The 20,200-nt window shown below is 37.9% G+C and overlaps 1 protein-coding gene across 2 annotated transcripts; it reads right to left on the bottom strand.

Moving 5' to 3' along the window:
- Positions 1-595: 595 nt before the first annotated feature.
- pxylp1 (2-phosphoxylose phosphatase 1) lies at positions 596-20,043 on the bottom strand. 2 transcript variants are annotated; one of them, XM_087796281.1, is made up of 6 exons: positions 19,940-20,043; positions 14,961-15,107; positions 6,342-6,530; positions 6,119-6,245; positions 2,080-2,219; positions 596-2,013 (listed from the first exon to the last, which is right to left on the bottom strand). In XM_087796281.1, the coding sequence occupies exons 2-6, from the start codon at positions 15,040-15,042 to the stop codon at positions 1,004-1,006; spliced, it is 1,548 nt and encodes a 515-aa protein (XP_087652407.1). In that variant the 5' UTR covers positions 15,043-15,107; positions 19,940-20,043; the 3' UTR covers positions 596-1,003. The 2 variants fall into 2 exon arrangements, with proteins under 2 accessions (XP_087652407.1, XP_087652408.1); XM_087796282.1 differs by lacking the exons at positions 14,961-15,107; positions 19,940-20,043 and adding an exon at positions 8,086-8,303.
- Positions 20,044-20,200: the final 157 nt, after the last annotated feature.

The raw sequence follows: 20,200 nt of genomic DNA on the forward strand, positions 1-20,200 counted from the left end.
TGGTGAGTAAACTTGTTTGATATCTTTATTTTACTGATCAGAAATAACACAATAGTAGTGTTTAATTTTAGGTAAAGATTGAAACAAGAATTCAAGTTGTTTTTCCAATAAAACCAGATTTACTGGTTTAAATAAATATGTATATATGTAGTCACTATATGTATACGTTTTGAGATAAGCAAGTGTTCTTGTCTTAAGTTATATTTTTTAATAATATGTTCAATCTATTTTTATCCTAATATAAGCAGATTAAGTTAATTTATGAGCTTTAAAAAGCCCAAATTTAATTTCAAAAGATGTGTGGTAAACTATTCTACTAAACAGGAAAAAATGTGTAAAATTAAAAGAAAAAACTGTAAATAATACGTTATTAATATAATGTTGTTGTTTTTCTATTATTATACTACACTGAGGCATAGAAATGACATTTTGTGAGTTTTAAAACAAACACTTTTTAAATTATGTTGGGTAAAGGAATGTATAAACATGATACTCCTGGTATCAATTAAAATGTTAAAGTTCTTAAATTGCATCCGTCACGTAAACCAATAAATCGACAACTATTTATGAAAACAAACCACAATTTTTATTCAAGCGTCTCATTTGTTTTATTATTCGACAGCAGCATAAACTGGCCCGTACCAATGATACGAATGAAACTAGTCCCTGTTCAAAACTAAACCATGTGTAAAACACTGTGGTGACCACTCATGTTGTGTCAAGTACCGTAACCGTAATATTGTGTAGACATTATTGCAAACGATGACATAAATCCAGCATTCGTTCCCCTCTTGTTCCCTTTTGTAGTTCATATCTTTCCGTCCTATCGAGACAGTGGAATGTAAGATTAAAGTGCCGTTCAGCAGCTGGGAAGGATACATAAAGAAGCATTATTCTCAAGTTAAGACTGTTCAGTACAGCTAGAACTAAACGAGCAGTGTGAAAGTGCACCATTGTAAAGAAGTGGGGGGATCATCCTGCCCCACTCTACGGAGTTCCATGTTTAGGTAAAGCGTCTGGAACAGGCCTCTAGGTATGAAGTCGCGTCCATGGAGCCGAACATGTCTCTCCGGACGAAGGAAAGGAAGTTCTTCAAAGGGCAGAGGGGTTGTCTGGAGTGGCGGTTGTGCGTGCGAAAGAAGGTCGTGTGGAATGTGACATCTTCGCCATTGTAGAGAACCCTGACGAACATCTCCCGGTCCAACACCTCCGCTTTGGTGGCCCGCTTTCTGAGCTGCTCGTGGGGCTCGGGAGGACTCCTCCACAGTTCGAACACCACCCTAGCCGCGAAGCGAGGGAACTTGCTGTCCTCCAGCCCCAGGGCGCTCAGCAAAGGAGCCACGGTGACGTCGTGAGCCGAGGAGAGGCTGAACACCTCTTCGCTCCGTGCTCGGCCGGCGACGCTGGCTCTGGCCACCTTTTCCATCTTGTTGGCGGTGCGGTTGAGATACGGGTGCATTGCCAATATGGCATATTTGTGATAGAGTCCCACCTTTCTGCGGTCCACCTCGTCCTCCAGCTGCTGGCGCCGGATCCCTGCGAACTGCGCTTTCGTCAAACATCCGCCGGAGCCGTCGTCGCCCCGGGTAACGCACGGGAAGGCGAGGCCGTGGCACAGGTAGCACTGCAAGGAGTCGATCGGGTTCGACGCCCGCAGGAGGCGGTTGGGTACGCCCAAAGTACGCGCCATATCGGCGTAGTTCCTCTCCAGCTCCACGTCGGCCACCCGGAGACGGTACTGGCGCCTCTGCTCCTCCTCCAGGTACCTGTTCCTGGCCGGACAGTCGCAGGCGGCGCCACAGAACAGAGTGCTCCACTGGTGCCGTACGGTCAGCTTGGTCCAGTCGTAGTCGGGCGAGAAGCCGTAGAGAAGGGCCAGCCCGCTTTGAAGGGTGCGGCTCCGCCCCGTGGTCTCCACCCACACCTCTCGTGGCGACCAATCGGAAGCGAGGAGACCGTGATGCCTGTAGGCCTGGCGCAGGAGCTGCCCGTTGCGAAGATGTTGCACCACACCTGGAGTAAAACCATATTCAATATCATAGAAGGAACAACCAAAAGTCATTCTTGTAGGTGTCCTACCTGTCTGGGTCAGCTCACCCATCTCACATGCACTGTGATTAGGAAGGCGAGACACAGAAGCCAGCGGCGACTCCCAATGGCCACGACTCCCTTGACCCATGTGGTTGATGAAGGAGGCCAGCAGAGGGTGCGACGGCTCCCTGCGACCCAGCAATGACATAATTTAGCATCTTATTTAAAGCTTCGATGAGGATCAAACTACAGTCAATACCTGCGTTGTTTATTGATCGCGATATGTGCCATCGCTATTTTTGTACCTAGCCCAGGGTGTTGAATTCAATCACACGAGGAACAAGAAGCTTTCCACTGTTTTAGTTGCGGACCAAACATTTTATATCTACCAAACTGTCTTGTGACAGGAAGTGTGAGTTATGATATCTTTGATTATTATCTGTGTTTGTTCTACTTTTATTCAAAGTCTCTGTACAATTTTTGACCTAGAAAGTAAGTAAGTAAGTCATTTGTATTTGTAAAGCGCTTTTCCAGACCAGGGTCACAAAGCGCTTAAACAATCAAAACTTAAATAAAGTATATACTTTAAAGGTCAAGATAACACTGAGAAAAACACAGGAGTTCCAGAAAATCAAGGAAAAACCTGCACGAATAAAAACGTCGAAAGAGTCAGTCGACTCCATCAAGCGCAGTGAGAGGAAGATCGTTCCAAAGCTTAGGAGCAACAGCCTGGAAGGATTTCTCTCCTCTGGTCCTGAACCGTGTGCGAGGAACCATCAGTAGATTCTGAAGCACAGACCTCAGAGCCCGGGCTGGCATTATCTTCAACACTGACAACCTTACAGGTCACAATATCAACATTAATTGTGTAAATGCTGGGAAGCATTCACACAATTGAGATCCTGTTTTCCTCCGACCTAAACTTTGTGCCGCTTCCCACAAATTTGATCCGATTTTAACCATTCAAACTTTTATCAATTAGCTAGTTTCCGAAATGCGGGCTATGTTCTAGCTTTCTGTTATCTCTTCCACTTTTCCTTTTATTCCTCTTTTTCTACCCCATTCATTTCAATGGGGAAAATCTTCTACTACTACTTCCACTACTACTACTACTACTACTACCACTACTTCCACTATTACTTTTACTACTACTTCTACTACTACATTTACTTTTCTACTACTTCCACATTTACATCTTATTCCACTTCTTCTACTTTAACTACTAATTCCACCAATACTTTAACAACTACTTCTAATACTACTACTGGCACAGCAGGGCCAGCATTCACACTGCATTTTCTTGTGGAAATGCACTCTTTCTAGTTCCACTAGATTTGAGGAAACCATCGGGCGGGCCACAATAAAGACTTGAATTGAACATTTAATTTAGTCTCTTAAGCGATACTACAAGTGAGACTCGTGCAAACGGACCAAAGGTACAGACATGAAAATTAATTCTGGGACACGAAACAATAACGATAATCCCAGATTCAATTTTGGATCCATCCAGATACAAAGTTGTGATCAGAAACTGGAGGGATATAAAGATTTAATCCTTTAAAATCTGCAGGGGATTGAAATGTCATTGTGTCAAGTAGTGCAAACATTCGTTTGAAAATTCAACTTCAATACCATTAAGAGTAAACATTCTCCTTTAGAAAGTTTGATCTACGCGTTGATATCGTTCTTTAACTACCTAATTGTTGTTAAGAATCAATCAATATGCGTTAACAGGCTGTGCTTTTCTACACAGAAAACTGCACTTTGCACTTTAACCACCAGGTGTCACCTTCAGTCAAAGTCAGTGGTGGGAAGCAGCTTGAAAACACGTGGGTGGGAATGAGAGGATCATTAAACAAAAAGAATACCATGAATTCCCACATACAAAAACCTGAACTCTGCATCAGAGGACTGACAATGCAGGTTATAAAAAAACAGCCTTTCATCCAGTATAGGACGGAGATTACGATTTCATTCAACTAATCTTTAGGGGATGAATCCCAGAGATTTAAAAGGAGAAAAAAGATTGACGGGGGATTTGATGGATGCTGTCCATAGTGACCACTGGGTGGGTCACTGATAGTACCTTCAATTAAAGTCATACTGACCAAACAATTTTCACCAGCTTTTTCACATTGAATGCTCCGTTTAATAATTCAACCAGAGGGTTCCATATGGATATGGGATTAAGTGCAACTACCAAAATATTGCTCCCAGCAGTGCACTATTGTGCCGAGTCAGCCACTGATGGTATGGTGGAGGTCTGAACAATCTCAATTTAATTGGCTGCTTTGGACAGGCGGGACGTTAGCAGTCAGTGGCGCTTGTGTGGAAAGTCAGGCTGTCTGAGTTCCTCACCATTAAGGATCCCAATTCCATTAGGCAATACTACAGGATAAGGAATAGGGAAGGGATTAACAAGGCATCTTAAGAGAGGGGAGGGTCGTCCTCAAATTACCGAATATATATTCGTTGATAGAGCAGCAACGTTCCCCCTCCCTAGTTACCGATGGAGAATGAGGGACGACCGAGGAGGCGTTCCTCCCCGATGAGAGTGCAGTAAACCGCAGATGGAGACAGTGGGTCTGCAAGCTGCTGCCGGTTCATTCACAACACACATCCCGCGGTCGAGAACCAGGGTATACATTACATTTGCAACTTTAAATTCCCCACACAATCAAAATAAATTGAATGAAACAGGGGCCGTGCTAATGGCTTCAGTGAAATGTACTTTTTAACAGCAGAATACTTTTCTTTTAAAGATGCAGATTGCACTTGGTCTTCTCAACATCTTTTTTTATTTAAATGCAAACTCCATTCAGAATTCTTAATCATCCCCAAACAGACTGTGTGCATCGGTATTAACTCTTAAGGTCTCTTAATACGTTTTACCACTGACTGTGCTCCATCTCTTAAGGCTAACCCAGTAAGAACCTCATTTTATGGTTCCAGTCAGGAACAACAAAAAATGGCCAAACTTGAAACAGAACACTTTATAAATTGTATTTTTAATCAATAAACGTTTGTTTCTATCCACTTAACAGCAGTAAACGACAGAAAACAGGATTGAACAAACATAGCGTCTCAAAGTCTGATTAATTTATCCACCAACACAGATCTTAAACTCTATATTATGACCTCTGTATTTTCTTTTAGATAGAAAGATATTTTATGTAATTTATAATGTAGATGGTGAAGAAATATTCAGTCAATTGTTACTAGGATGTAAACTACTGACCTCTCATTAAGTTTTTAAGGGGGATGGAAACTCCTTCAGGTCATGGAAAAGGGGGCAACAACAAGTTCAAACATGTCATTTTTGATGATATACAGACCATAAATGACTTACAATTGAATATGGATAAGTTCCTTAATTTCGTTTGCATAATTGCTTAATCATCCTTTGTCATGTATATGTTGTCGTTTCTAACTCCTTCCCTTCAGACCCTTCTTAAAGCAAACCTATTTTCCTGAAGTACCCCAAGTAGCTTGTATAAAGATAAAACTTGGTGAGGGGTGTCTTTAAAAATATAGTGTAAAATCAACTTTGGATTCTATAACAGTCTAATAGTATTACTTTAAATACACATTAAACGTTTTATAATAACATTATTTTTACTTTGTATTTACAATTACTGAATCCTACATCCTTAAACTTGATACATTTTTTTTCACAGCTTTACCAAATTCTACTATTCATTGCATTCAAATTTCACTTTGTATGCTTCAACTATAAGAATCTCCAAAGGAAGAGCACAAGTTTTAGTATGTATAGAATTGTATTATTCCCATCCATCCCGGTAACACTGAATTTCAGGTCTGAATTCTCTCGGGTGAATTAAAACGTTCAAGGACACTAAATGTTACCAATAATCAAAACGAGATAAGCGGATTGTGTCGCGTCGCAAGATTACAGACCAGATGCGCAGAGATGGCGAGGAAGCCTTTGGGAAAAGTTTCCTGGCTTCATCAGGTTAAGAGAGTTAATTAAAAAATAAATCATTATCACACCTTCCTCTGATGCATGATGGGATGAGGGACCGGGGACACAATTAAAATACCCAGAACATCTGCCAGCAACACTCACTTGTTAGTAGACAGCGTGCAGTCGATGGCGGGACGTTTGGTTTTCGGGATGAAATACAGAGGGTAGCGATCTCCATGGCGGATCATCACTTGGACAGACAACAGCTTGTAGTCGGCGGGACTATGACCTGCAGCAGAAAATCGAATCATAACACGTCTCTAAGACTTTAGCCCTTCAAATGGCGTAGTATTCAAACTATTGCCGTTAATATATCGACCGTCACCTTCCCAGGCCTGCTCGGTGCGATTGGGAGTGTTGCAGTAGCCATAGGCCTCGGATATCGGATCGGACTCTTGGGTACGTGGCACCAAGAACACTCGCTTTCTGCTCTTCCCCTGAACCAGAGAAATGATTTCATCTGCAGCCTGGAATGGTCTCTCCTCCACTATGGGGGTGACGGGGATTAGATTCACTGTAGAGAGAAAACAGACAATTTCATATGTAGAAACACAAAAAAAAAGTACACACCAAAAACACTTTGTCTAAATCTCCATGACGACTGTAGCCCAACCCCCCCAAATCCCTGACTGCTCCGAGCATGTTGCCTGGACACCAGTGACCTGTGGTCCGTTTGAAATGATCCCCGAGGAGCAGAGGAAGCGCTCGCAACAAAGACCAAACTTACAAGATAAGCAAACCTACTTGCTCCACTTCTTAAATCACAAGCACACGAGAAATCTCCGCTGAAATCATAGAGGAAAAACTGTGCAAACATCCCGAGCGTCTGCTGAGACGGAAACTAAGGCTGGCCTTCTTCACAGACGGAGAAAGAGCCGGTTTCCTGTCGAGTAAGAAGCTTGAAGTCCACAAAGATGATCTACTGAGACTATAAGCATGGGTATTAGGTCTTGGCTCATTGAGTCTTTTAAGTACTTATTCAATCTTATTTAACTTGCAAGTATGTTGTGCTAATGATGAAAAAAGTAAGTAAGTTTTATGGTAAAAGTGGTTGATTTTTGTGATTAAAATACATTATATCATACGTTGAGCACAATTTGAAGATAAATATTGAATTACAAACTAGTGTTGTCATGATACTGACATTTTAGACTCTATAATTATACTTGGAATACTCTGTACCATTTTAGATAACACAAGGATGGAAAAAGACCCTCAAATTAAATTTATTGACATGAAAAACGTTTAAAATAAAGTAACCTCTGTTAGAACATGTAAGAATTAACAGAACAACATGTTAATATTTAAAATAAAATAAAAAACAGTTGAGCAAAAAGGAACTGCAACACTAATACCAGGTTTCAGGTGTAAGGTATTGAAAATAATAGATAAAATAAACAATAACAATTAGATGGTATTGTTAATTCTGAAAATGAGTACCTGGATCCAACCTTTTAGTATAAATACTTTTTGGGTATTGACACAATCGTATTACGACACAAAATAGCTCCTGAGACGAGTGAAGTGCACATTTAACAGTTGTACTGCCTTCCCAAGCTTGTATTAGCCACACTTTGCTATCGTTTTTTAAAGAATAAATATGCATTTATTGCATGCAAATGCATTTGATCATTAACAATTATTATTCTTATACATTTACAGAAAGATGCACTATATTCTATACAGAAAGAAAAGTTAGCATCATAAAGGCTAATCAATAGCAAAAATCTACTGCTAAAATATAAACACAAACAACCGTTAGCATTCCGTGTGTTCAAACAATCTTATTATTGCAATTTACTTATACAAAAAGTAGTTAGTATTGCAGTAAAACTTGTGGCTACACGGTCAAGTAGTCAACCAATGCTATGCTAGCAATGCTATGAGTTTAAACACCTGTAAAAACAAGACAAGCTCAAATGTTGTTAGTTTTTTTACTTAGAAGCATTTAGAAAAAAGTTTTCAGATACAGTGGATTAAAACATAATGTTGAGATCTGCTAGACACAGATCACAAACGTAACATAAATGTATCATAATGTTGACTGCAGGCATTCTCCCAGAACTTACCTACGATAAGGAAGAGAGTGAAGTCTGCAGCCACAGCGAACACCATTTTGACAACTCTGTAGCTACAAGTCCCAACTCACACTAGGGTCCATTCAGTACCAGGTCTGGTCCCCCTTCTGCTCCGTGTGCTCAAAGACTGCCACCCCCTCCTAGCATCCACACGCACACCAGCTTCAGCTCACCAAACTCCTGCAGTCTGGCTCCGGAGCAGGCACAATGGAGCTTTTGTGGCATTACCAAGTGCCTGCCCGGCAGTGGTGAGTAGGACTTACTGAAGGAATTCCAAGGTCTTACTCTCCTATGACACATTAAGTTCATTTTCTAAGATTTAACCATTTGTATTACTTTAACTAAAGCCAAGCTTTCCATAAGAGCTCAAGGACACTCTCAACATTTTCCATTATTCAATGGGTGTCTAAAACCAGCTGGGCAAATAAATGATGTCACCCCGGTTTCATTGGTGAGAAGACGCTTCTTAAACTTTAAAGTAAGGTTTTTGGAATTCACCAAATATTTATCCAAATCCATCCTGCCAGGTCATTTTTGATGGACACAGAGCAGAAGGGGGACAAGTCGATGGTTGGATCAAAATCAAAAATAGATTTATGTTGAAATGGTAATATAAGTGTGTAAGATAAAATTTAAAAAAAAAATAGAATTTCAACAATTATACAGAGAAGTACCAAGGATTGAAAGATGCTTGTGGTGCAAAGGTTTGGTACCCATGCATGATCAAAACTTGATAATGTGTGTATTATTCTGAAGAAAAACTGATAAATGAGAAAGGCAGTGAGCATCAGGTTAATTTGTCACTTCTTGAAAGCAAGTGTTTTTTTTTGCACTGGAATTTTCTTGTTTTTTTGTACTATGTTAGATGTTAATCTCTTTTTAATATAATTTATCTTGTTAAATAAAGTATTGTTCAGGAACCGGTATCCAAATGAAGGGAAGATGGAAACCTTTTGTTTTTTATTATATACTTTTTTGTTTGGCAACTTAGATTGATCTAATATTTTTGACAACCCTGCACTAAATGTGACCATTATAGTTTAGTTATAGGAAAGTCGACTGCTTATATGTGACCGTTTGGTATATTCCTCAGAAATTATGCCAAACAATGGTTCATAAAATGTTATCTAATGTTCTTTTGTTCTATCAACGTAAAAAAAGAGTGATTGATGCTGGACTATCTCTCTTAGCTAATCCATTATATAACCACTTATTGTTCCCTGAAGTTCATCAGTGACTTGGTTGTAACTCTAGTTCTATCAGTACACGGTCAGTACAGCCTTAATAAGTTGTATGTCTCAATGCTGTACCTAATATTCGTCAAGGGTTAAAGTGTAGCCTAATATTTCGCTTGGGTATACTTGATGCTCTTGGATTATCTTGCGTTTCAAAAATATCGTTAAACCCTACTGTGGAATAGGAGTGTGTATTGGCAAGAATCTGGCGATACCATACATATCACGATACAAGGGCATCGATACGATATATTGTGATACTGTAGTATTTGTAGTAGTGTCTGCTACTTGACTCTGGTGTTGCAGAATTTAAAGACCACATGACTCTTGACGAAGTTGTAACTGATTACATTTGTTTTCAAACCAAAATACGTCCAAACATCAGCTTTAAAAGCTGCTGGAGTCACTGTATCCTCTCGTCCTCAGTCATTGTTCCTTCAACTGCAGAGTACCTAACGACTGCTGCCATCTAGGGGCCTGGAAGTTAAATTGCAACCTAAAAGTGGATATTTGCATGTTAACTTGAAATTAAAATAATGTAATTCTTTTATTTTACACACAATATTAAACTTTGAACCACAAAAGAACTATGGTACCCCATAAAATATGATTTAAGACAAAAATGTAAAAAATAAATTATACGGTTGTGTCGAATATCGATACAGTATCAGAGAAAATAATAACATAACAACAATTAAACAAAAATGCTCTTTTAAATTCAAGTAATTCCCGATCTACAGTAACCTGACCTTCAAAACGACCTTGTTATTTTACCATTGTAACACAAAAAAAAATCTTTAAGTGCCTACACATGTCTGAAGAAGCAGTGGAGGAAATTATAATTTATCTAAAAGGTGCTTTTTAGTTACCGGAAGGAAAGGAAAGAAAAAACATTTTGTGAAAAAAGCCAACAGTAAAATAACTTTTCATTTGAAATTGAAATTTAACCATATTTAATTCAAAACTTTCACTCCCATAGTACTGTGTTGTGTGTCGGAATACCAAAGTGATATACGGTCAAGATAATTAATGCATAAGTGGGAAAAAAAAAAAGCTTTAAAATGTTTGAACAGAGTTTTTCGAGCGAGCGAACTCGGCATGCGGTTTAGCCTGAACTCGTGGCGGCATAAGTACACAAACCCTCCACTTCTAGAAATCATCAGTCACGTTAAGCACGCCAAATATTGACATTAAAAGTGTGCTTCATCAAAAGTGTGTTAGCTGAGCTTGTGTGTTCTGAACCAGATCTTATGTGACGGCCGTATATTTTGGAACAGCGGCGCTTTAAAAAACAATCAGTAGGAACCCAGACGTTATCAGGAGCACAGATTAACATCGGCATCAGCACATTTAATTAAGCACTAATGCGTGACAATGTCAACAAAGGCTCAGGAAAAAGCACTTTATACATCCATCCCAGTACGTTTGACCTCATATCATAATTGTGTGCATTTTCTATTCATAGAGGTTCAGAAATGAGCATTTTTTTGCAGGTGAAAATCCTCTGGATTGTTTTCCCCGGAGGATTTAGGTCTTTGAGCTTTCCATGTAAACTCTACTCTGACATAATTAAATACTGCGATCCCTCGGGATGTAGACATCATGACTGCGCTAGGATTCATCAATCTAATGATTTCCCTTTTTAATCCATTTTGTGAGCCCACGGTCGACACAAATAGGCTCAGCCCTTCAATGATACTAATTACTTGTTCAGTGGATGATGCTGTGTATTGTATGGTTTAATACAGACCTGTTCGATGATGTCGGTTTATCTCACGCACTGCTATGTATGATGAATCCTGGGTTATTGATGTACTATATTTTGTAATATGTGAGCGGCCCTGGTTATTGAGGTAGATAAGTTTGCCATAAGAAGAGTCTAAATAAAATGGGGGGAAATGTATTCACATGAATGGAGACAAATTCAAAAATGTCAAAAGAATGATGTCAAAAATTGATTTGAAATCCAAAAACTATTAGGGCGAGGAGAGGCGAGAGTCATTTCAGGAATATTATGGATCTTAAACTTGCTGAATCAATGTGGTGTGAATTTATTGAAATTGGATATATTCGCATTTTCATGGGGTTGTCTTGCCTTCCTTTTCACCCCCTAACAATACAGTTAAAAGTTAATTTAAATTGGATTTGTTTAAATGTTCCATGGGGGTTTTGAGCTGAAATTCTGGAAATCTTTCTTACTTAATATGTAATAGATTTTGCTATAATTACATCAGAATAGGATGCGTTTGGATCGATTTTTAAGGGGGGTCTTGTGCCCCCTTTCCCTTGTCCTGATTGAGTTGCCTTCCCCCCTAAAACATTCACTGAGAGGCCAGTAGTCTACACGACAATTTAAGACATTTTGTCGAGCAGTTTGTCTTTTAAACATTAAGATCAATCAGACACACACAAATATAACCAAAGAATTATGTTTGTGACCCTGGTCTGGAAAAGCGCTATATAAATACAAATTACTTACTTACTTACTTAAATACATCGATATATGGACTCATTTTCAAAAATAAATACCATTTAATTGTTATATTTATTTTATGCACTACTTCAGAACTAAAACTTGGTACTATTGTTGCAGTTTTCGCGACTGTCTCTTATTCTCAACAATGTTGTTGTTCTGTTAATTGTTACATGTTTTAACAGAGGTTATTTTATTCAAGGCATTTTTCTTGTCAGTGTAAATATTTATTTTAATTTAAGTCATTTGTTATCCTTTTAGTATGTATGGTACAGAGTTTCCAATATTATTCCAAGTATAATTATCAAGTTTAAAATGTCAGTATTGTCTCACACACACATATATATATACAGGTATATATATATATATATATATATATATATATATATATATATATATATATATATATACACACATATATATGCAATTTGCTCTTTAAACTAATTATTGAATTACATTTTCTTTTATTTTTAATATAATCTCTGGGAAAATTAAGTACTTTTTAACTTTTCCAAAAGAGTGAGGAATAAAATTATGATAATTATAAAGATTATAATCTAACTGTTTATAACAACATTTGCTATATATTTGAGTTTGTCCAGAGTCAGAACGTAAATGATTGTAGTAAGATCTATCGATTATTATTTTGAATCTATTCGTTAAAAAAAAAGAAAAAAGATGAGAATAAAGAACAAAATGATTACGTAGCACTTTAAATATGAAGCAGTCTGGAGCCAGACTAACATTTACCCTTTTATGGATTATCATCCATCACTTGCTTCCCATGGTATTAATGGTCAATGAGTAACGATTAGTTTCGCTTAAAAGCAGAAGGAAAGACAGGAGTGCAGAGAAGGGAAGTGTGCTTTTTTTTTGCAGAAAAGTGGGACATGTCTAAACGCTGAATATCTATAAAACATGAGGAACCTCCAAAGCTTTCAAGCCATCATTCTTTAAGATAATGCCTCAAATGGGTTCTCAGGTCCACAGTAAATAAGTGATGAATGTTGCCTTCGCCGTGATGTCAAAAAGAACATTTCAGACAAATTTAAGATAGTGTAGAACTGTCTGACTGTAAAGAATAACCAAATTGAAATGAATGTAAGGACTTGTACCTCGTACTGCCAGAGGCTGATACAGACTTGAAAGAAGCAAGAAAAATATTATGCTGCTCTACAGCAGAGAAACTTTTGATGAACCATTCGGTCGCCTTTAATGAGACTCTGCAGGACTGCTTCGACTAATAAAGTGAGATTAAAGGGATTTTTTTTAATGGTTAATAGTGGTTTTGAGGTTCGCTTTACTGAGGGAACGCGAAACATTACGTTCCCTAATGTGTGCCTCGCCCTAAGGTTACACTTGTGACTGATCTTTATCTCGTTTTTGCAGGAAATGAGTAAGCAAGCGGTAGAAAGAAGAACCCTGGGGCTTGCATTACTACTTTCTACAGATAAAACGGATGATGAACAATCGGGTGCACAGAGAGGTTTGCTGGCATCTCCTTATCAATCAATGAAGAAATCCCCATTGAAAATGTGATGTTCATTTTGGCAAAAAGAGAGTAGGAATTTCAAATTATTTCAGCGGTTGATCCCCGAGGGTTTTTTCTAAATATATATCGATAGAGTCTATAGCACATATACATCATTTCCATCTCTAGGTCTGGGTATCGAGCTGTAGCACCAAACTGAATCACAATTAAGGCTGAAAAAATATTGCGATATTGGCACGTGCAATATGCATATTGAAAACATGTACGATAATTTATCTTTTTTTTTATTGTATAAATCAAGCATTTCTTAAATGCACACTTCGGCCAATCAGTGTCACGTGTAAAGTTGTTAATTTGTACTTCTATGTCTTGTTGTCGTTTACGTCTCCGTCTGTCTGTTAACTGTGCGGCGTAGCTTGCTAGGCTCGGTTGATTAGCGAGGCTCAGTATATACACGGAAGTAATACTAACTTGTGATCTACTCAAACACTAGTCACGCCAGTCACTCATCCCTTTCAACCTCCTTATGATAAAGCAACATATTGTAAGAACTTTTAATCTCGTCTCAGTTGTTTACTTTTAAGATCGTGAACTTCCAAACAAGTGTAAAGCTGTCCGTCTTCGTCGTATGCTAACGAGCTAAATTGTTAGCGTCAGGTCATTTGTTATGTGTGCATGTACAAGGAGGTGGATTTGTTATTGATTTGGTGATATCGCGACGCGCCGGCGGCTCCTCTCTGAGGTCGCTCAGTTTCTGAGCGTTATAAGTGATATTTTTCTCCGATCATGTCGGCGGAAATAAACAAAAAGGGAAATATCGCATTGTTTTCCTTCTCTAAACCCCCGGACCTCCCCTACAGTACTCAAACATAGAGTGCATGAGGCCACATTTTTAAGTAAATATAAAAAATATCGCATTAATATCAATATTTCACTTCAAGACCAATATCCAATAGACAATATCGTGCAGCCCTAATCGTAATCAAAATACTAGTTGGTTTTTTCTCAATTGAAATTGTTTTTATCAAATCGTTCAGGCCTAGTTATACGTCTTTATAGTTTACTTTTGTTTCATCTTTATCTTACTACACGGTGCAAAGATGCAATAACCATGTTAACCTTAAACAAACTGCATGTATAATTTCATAAATGCGAGGTTCAAATATTTGATTGAGAAGTAAAATAGAATTTGCTCTTTAATCCCATGTGGGGAAGGATTTCATGGCGGTTCTTTGATGACTCCAGTCGGGACATAAGCAATTCAAATAACTGGAGATATATATTTTAAGCTCCTTATATTTAGTCTTAAGCAGCACCGAGTTTAGTCGGCAACGTCTCGCAGATGGTTTTAGATGTTCACTTATGTTGGGCATTGTATTCCAATACATACTTATAGGAAATGCTCAACAATGACATTATATATATATAATAGCAATGTGTGCCTGTGTGTGTGTCGGCGTCTCTTCGGGATTGTGTATCCAGAGAGTCGTATTTAGAACTGGGTTCTGTAGAAGGTCTGTAGGGAATTGAGCTTTGTTTTCAAATGAATGGAGTCTCTTGAAAGACAGCAATGGGAGGATGTCCAGGCCCACCATGTTATGTTGGCTAAACAATTATATCATTAAGGGTAAATGTGCCAATGCATTGAGGTCCAAAATAAACTCACAGAATTGCAGGCTGAGGCTAATGACGGCCAGAGCTGCCGCACCCACTACCACCAAGAGGAGGAAGCGGTTACGAGCGAGCATCTTGTCATGTAATCGGTCCACGTCCCCGTCTGCCAGCCATCCAGCCTAATGATGCCCTGAGGAGCCTAGAAAAAAAGGAGGGAAAGGAAAAAGATTTTTACAAAAGCTGTATAAAATAAAATTGAAAACAGAATCCAAAAAGCTGTCGCGGCACAGATTTATTTTTGCCACATTGAAAATAGAACTCATTTAAATTTCTCAGAAGGGGTCCCCAATCTCACTCTGGGACGGACTTCCGATAAAAACTTTCCAAATGAACAATTTAAAAAAAGTTTTTGTTGCATTCATACTACTTAACAGGTTTTTTGACGTCATAGGCCAATTTACTTTAATGGAAAATACCTTCTTTTTTTCAAACAAAACCCTTTTGAAAGTAAAAAATAATTGAAACAGAAATTGTGATATCTTGTTGCCGGTTACAAATGACTCGCCGAAAGGTTCCGGTCTCTGGACCAGGTATTGGGGGCCACTGCACAAAATGCCTGAGGCCTGTTTTCGTGCCATTTTATTCGTTTAATCCGGCGATGTTTCAAAATGCCAAATCAACCGCTCAGTTGACTGGATGAATAAAATCTTTTAGCACTCAGACTCACTGGGTGGACCTTATATCTATGGCTGGGCAACATGGCCAGTTTCAGATTATCAATTTGATTTGGATTCATAAGGTTCTGAATCGATTAATTCAATTCAATTTGTTCTCCTTATTTTAAACGGCAGTTCTACTTCATGCATGCTCTGCCCTCTACATGCCGTCATGATGGGTTACCGCCCAATGAAACCCATAGTGACATCCTGAATCATGATGGTTTAGTTCGAGCACCTGAACAAGGTCGATTGAGCCGATTGCAATTTTTACCACATAGATTATGCCATATATTAGCCAATATTTTAATTCCTAACCAGTGAAGGGCTGGTCCAATCAATCCAATCAATTGGAACTTCACAAACTTTTTCACAGGGGCAGTGTAGCGGCAATAAAGTTGGCATTTGTTTCCGTTTAAGTATGTACATTTACAAAATTGAAAACTTCTTCCACTGACAGAGACCTACAAAGGCGTGAAAGCTTGGAGACAGTCAGCAACATGCCTACAGAAAGTAGAAGGGCGATGCCAATGACGAATACAACTAGGAGAACTTGTTTGACCAGTAAAAGGTAAAATTCTTATTTGCATCGCAATCATCCAACCTTTGTCTCGTCAGTTAACAAAAGGACTGCACGGTATTAGAAATACGGCGATATTCGATATTGGTGACTTTAATCGCGATAGATATTAATGCCATATTTTATCCTTCACCTTAAAGTGTAGCCACGCGAGGTCGAGCGCAGATGGAGTACTGTAGGGGAGGTCCGGGGGGGTTAGAGAATTCTGCGCTACGGTGCCGACATGATCGGAGAAAAGAATTACTTAAAACTCTAAGTTTCGCGGGACTTGCATCGGTTTCCTGCGAAACTGAGAGAGATCAGAGAGGAGCCGCCGGCGCGTCACGATATTACCAAATCAATAATAAATCCACCTCCTTGTACACGCACACATAACACTTTATTAATGACCTGATGCTAACAATTTAGCTTATTAGCATATGTCGAAGACGGACAGGTTTACACTTTTTTGTTTGTTTGGAAGTTCACGATCTTATAAGAAAACAACTCACTCGTGTTTGAGTAGATCATAAGTTAGTTTTACTCCCATGTATATACTTCACAGACAGACGGAGACGTAAACAACAATGAGACATAGAAGTAGAAATTGACAACCTTACAGAACGTGACACTGATTGGTCGAAGTGCAGATTTAAGAAATGCTTGATTTGACTGATTGATCAATGAAAAATTATAAAATATCGCACATGTTTTCGATTATGCATATCGCAAGTGCAAATATCGCGATATCGGTATTTTTTTTCGATATATCGTGCAGCCCTAGTTTAAAAAAAAAACTTAAAACATAGCGAAGCAATAAATTAGTTGAACTTATTACTAAAGGGAGGACAAAGGAACACCTTTAAACAAAGGAATGTTTTCTTGTTTCCAAACTTTTTAATCCGATAGTACCTTCAATAAAAGTAATGAACTCAGCAAAATGACATGATCAACTTAAATCAATCTTTTGAATGATTAGATTATGCTTGTGTTATTGTTTTACTTCTCAGAAGTACCTTCAACATATTTTAGTGACTCTCTTGCTTGCACTTGAGCTCTAGTTGAAAGTATGTGCGTAAATATTTGCTGTAGAACTTGAAGTAGTTCGAAAGGTACATTCATCTCCTCAGACATTCTAACTCAGAACACACACAAAAATAACTGCTGTCAATTTGTCGCAGTCTTTTTTTTTTTTTTAGACTATGAAATTCTCCTCAATAACGATATTAATACAAAAAATATTTTTATCTTAAAGTTGTTTAAGTATTTTTTCTGTAGAAGAAAGCCCCTTTCTTAGAGTCGTCATGAATAAAAACTGTGAAACAGTGGAAAAAAACTCCAGTGAGTTCTGCTCTACTCAATATACCCTACCATTAGAAGTTCTAAAAATACACCTTCAAACCTACTCCTGACCAAAAAGACACTGGGGAAGTTAATTATGTGAGGGAAAAACTGGCACTACAATTTGAACAACCACGGGGTGCAACACTAAATATTTGGAAGAAGGTTAAGCTTCGCAGGAAGATCACACAGAATGTTTTTTTAAGTGATTCCATCACTAGTTAAATTTGATCCCAGAAAGAGTCCCAATATCACAAAGTAGTTTTTGTTCTGCTTAAAATAAAAACTGTAGAAATCCATACATGTACTAAAAAATGACTGGCGTGTATGCGATACCATATCTGGATACAGGTTTTAGATCAGACATGGCCTTGGAGGGTCACATGTGACCTTTGACTGTACCTTAATGTCGACTATTGTATTTTGTATTTATTATTGTATTGTGTTTTTCTCGGTGTTATCTTGATATTTTTAGTATATATTTTGCTAAGTGCTGGTCCCTAAGACCCTGGTCTAGAAAAGTGCTCTATAAATATAAATTACTTACTTATTCATTAACTCTAAATACAACTTGCTGAAAGGGATTGTTCACCCAAATTCCACTGATCTTCTACTCGCCCTCATGTCAAAGGGTTGGGATTATTTTCAGAGTAATCTGTTCTTTTTAGAGTTGTTTTGTTGTTGTGAACAAATGTTTGTTCATTTTAATGTAACAACTGGAACTCAGTTGTCTTCATCTTCGTCTAAAAAGACACTTAAATCATCCAAATACTTCATACTGCTCGTCTGTAACGTCCATCTTTTATTGAAGCCTCGACGAAAGGAATTGTTCATAAAAAAAACTAAATAAATCTGTATATTTTAAGTTTGTTTGTAGAAAAAGATCCAAGTCTCTCGGCTCCAACTACTAGTGACGTTAGAGTCGTTACACAGATGGCCTGAGATCTTCCTCTAAAAAATATAGACTTAAAATATATATATATATATATATATATATATATATTTATATTTTTTTTTTTAACTACTCATGTTGAGGCTTCAATACAAGATGGACGTTACAGATGAGCAGTATGGAGGTATTTGGATGTTTTTAAGATGAAGACGAAGAAAACTTCACTACGTTAAAATGAACAAACATTTTTATCTATAACTCTAAAAAGAAACGGATTACTCTGAAAATAATCCCAACTCTTAAATCGACATGAGGGTGAGCATAAAATGAGTTTTGGTTAAACTATCCCTTGTATTAAGAGTTAATTCATAATAACTACAAAATAAAACAGCTGACATCAAGAGGGCAGAATAAATACAAAAGGTCAAAAGGTCCCACATGTGACCTCTAGGTTGCACTTCTTTGCCCTCGTCTGGTCTAGAAACTACTGTATATCCATTATGAAAATGAAAATAAGTGAAGTTTGAATATCTGGTGAAGTATCACTTTAAGTTCTTTGTTTCACACTTTTTTTTTGGTCATTTCTGTCAAGATTTGTTGCGCCTTAAAAAAAATTGAATGAATATTAATTATTATTTTATGCCAGAATTGTTTATTTTCATTTTATGAACGGTATTAACATAATTCAATTGGCATGGTTATGTTTAGTATTATTTAGTATTATTTTAAACTTGTTTTTTTTACTCTGTGTTTAAATATCATCATAACTTTTGGCCCCTAACAATAGTAAGTAAGTAAGTCGTTTATATTTATATAGCGCTTTTCAAGACCAGGGTCACAAAGCGCTTAAACAATCAAAACAATACTCAATAAAATATATACTTAAAATGTCAAGATAACACCTAGAATAACACAGGAAAAGCCTGCACAAATAAAACAATATATATTTAATGCCAGACCCTTGTTCTAGACAGACTTATATACATTTAATATCACAATAACTATCAGATAATAATGAATATTGTGTTACTGTGTAAATACATGGCATCCTTGTATTTTTGTTTGTATAACTCTGTGGTGTGTGTGCTGCTGCTGGTGTACATTTCTCCTCCACTGTGTGACGAATAAATGTGTATTAATGCAATAGTAAGTAAGTAACTAGTAAGTTTAGTTAGTGTACTAGTTGAACAGTGAGTGAGAAGTTCAACTGCTAATAGTTAGCTAGCTACTTAATGTTGTGTCTCTGCAGGGACTCTGAAAAAAAAATGACGGTCACACAACAGCAACAGAAGGTCAACAACACTGTGCACAAACAAAACTAACATCTAAAAAATAACTGTTACTTTAAACCACAAACATTTTTTTCCTCTTGTTGAGCCTTTTTTAAACGACAACATTCCATTCAAACGCCACATCCACAGCTCGCACGGACGCGCGCGTGCACTCCTCGTATCTCGACCTAGACTCTCGAATATAAGATATTTCTTAAGATTTGTGGTGAATGGAGAAGGAACCGGACTCACCGGGAACAGACGCGGAGGACGCACTTGAATCCACCGCTTCTCTGTCTCCGTCGGTGTCGACGGACGACCGACTGGACGTCAGACACACGTCAAGTCACATTAGGTGTTGGAGGGACGCTTCCTGTTGGCTTTTCAAATTAAAACCGCGGCGAAACCTGTTTTCAAAACTTTATTTTACTTAAAAATGCACTCAATTTAAATGACGTAAAGCCACGCATATAATTTGCAATTAAATACTTTCATATAAAATAATAAATTGAG

Source organism: Callionymus lyra, chromosome 7 (assembly GCF_982586985.1).
Source record: "Callionymus lyra chromosome 7, fCalLyr1.hap1.1, whole genome shotgun sequence".
NCBI classification, from domain to species: Eukaryota; Metazoa; Chordata; class Actinopteri; order Syngnathiformes; family Callionymidae; genus Callionymus; species Callionymus lyra.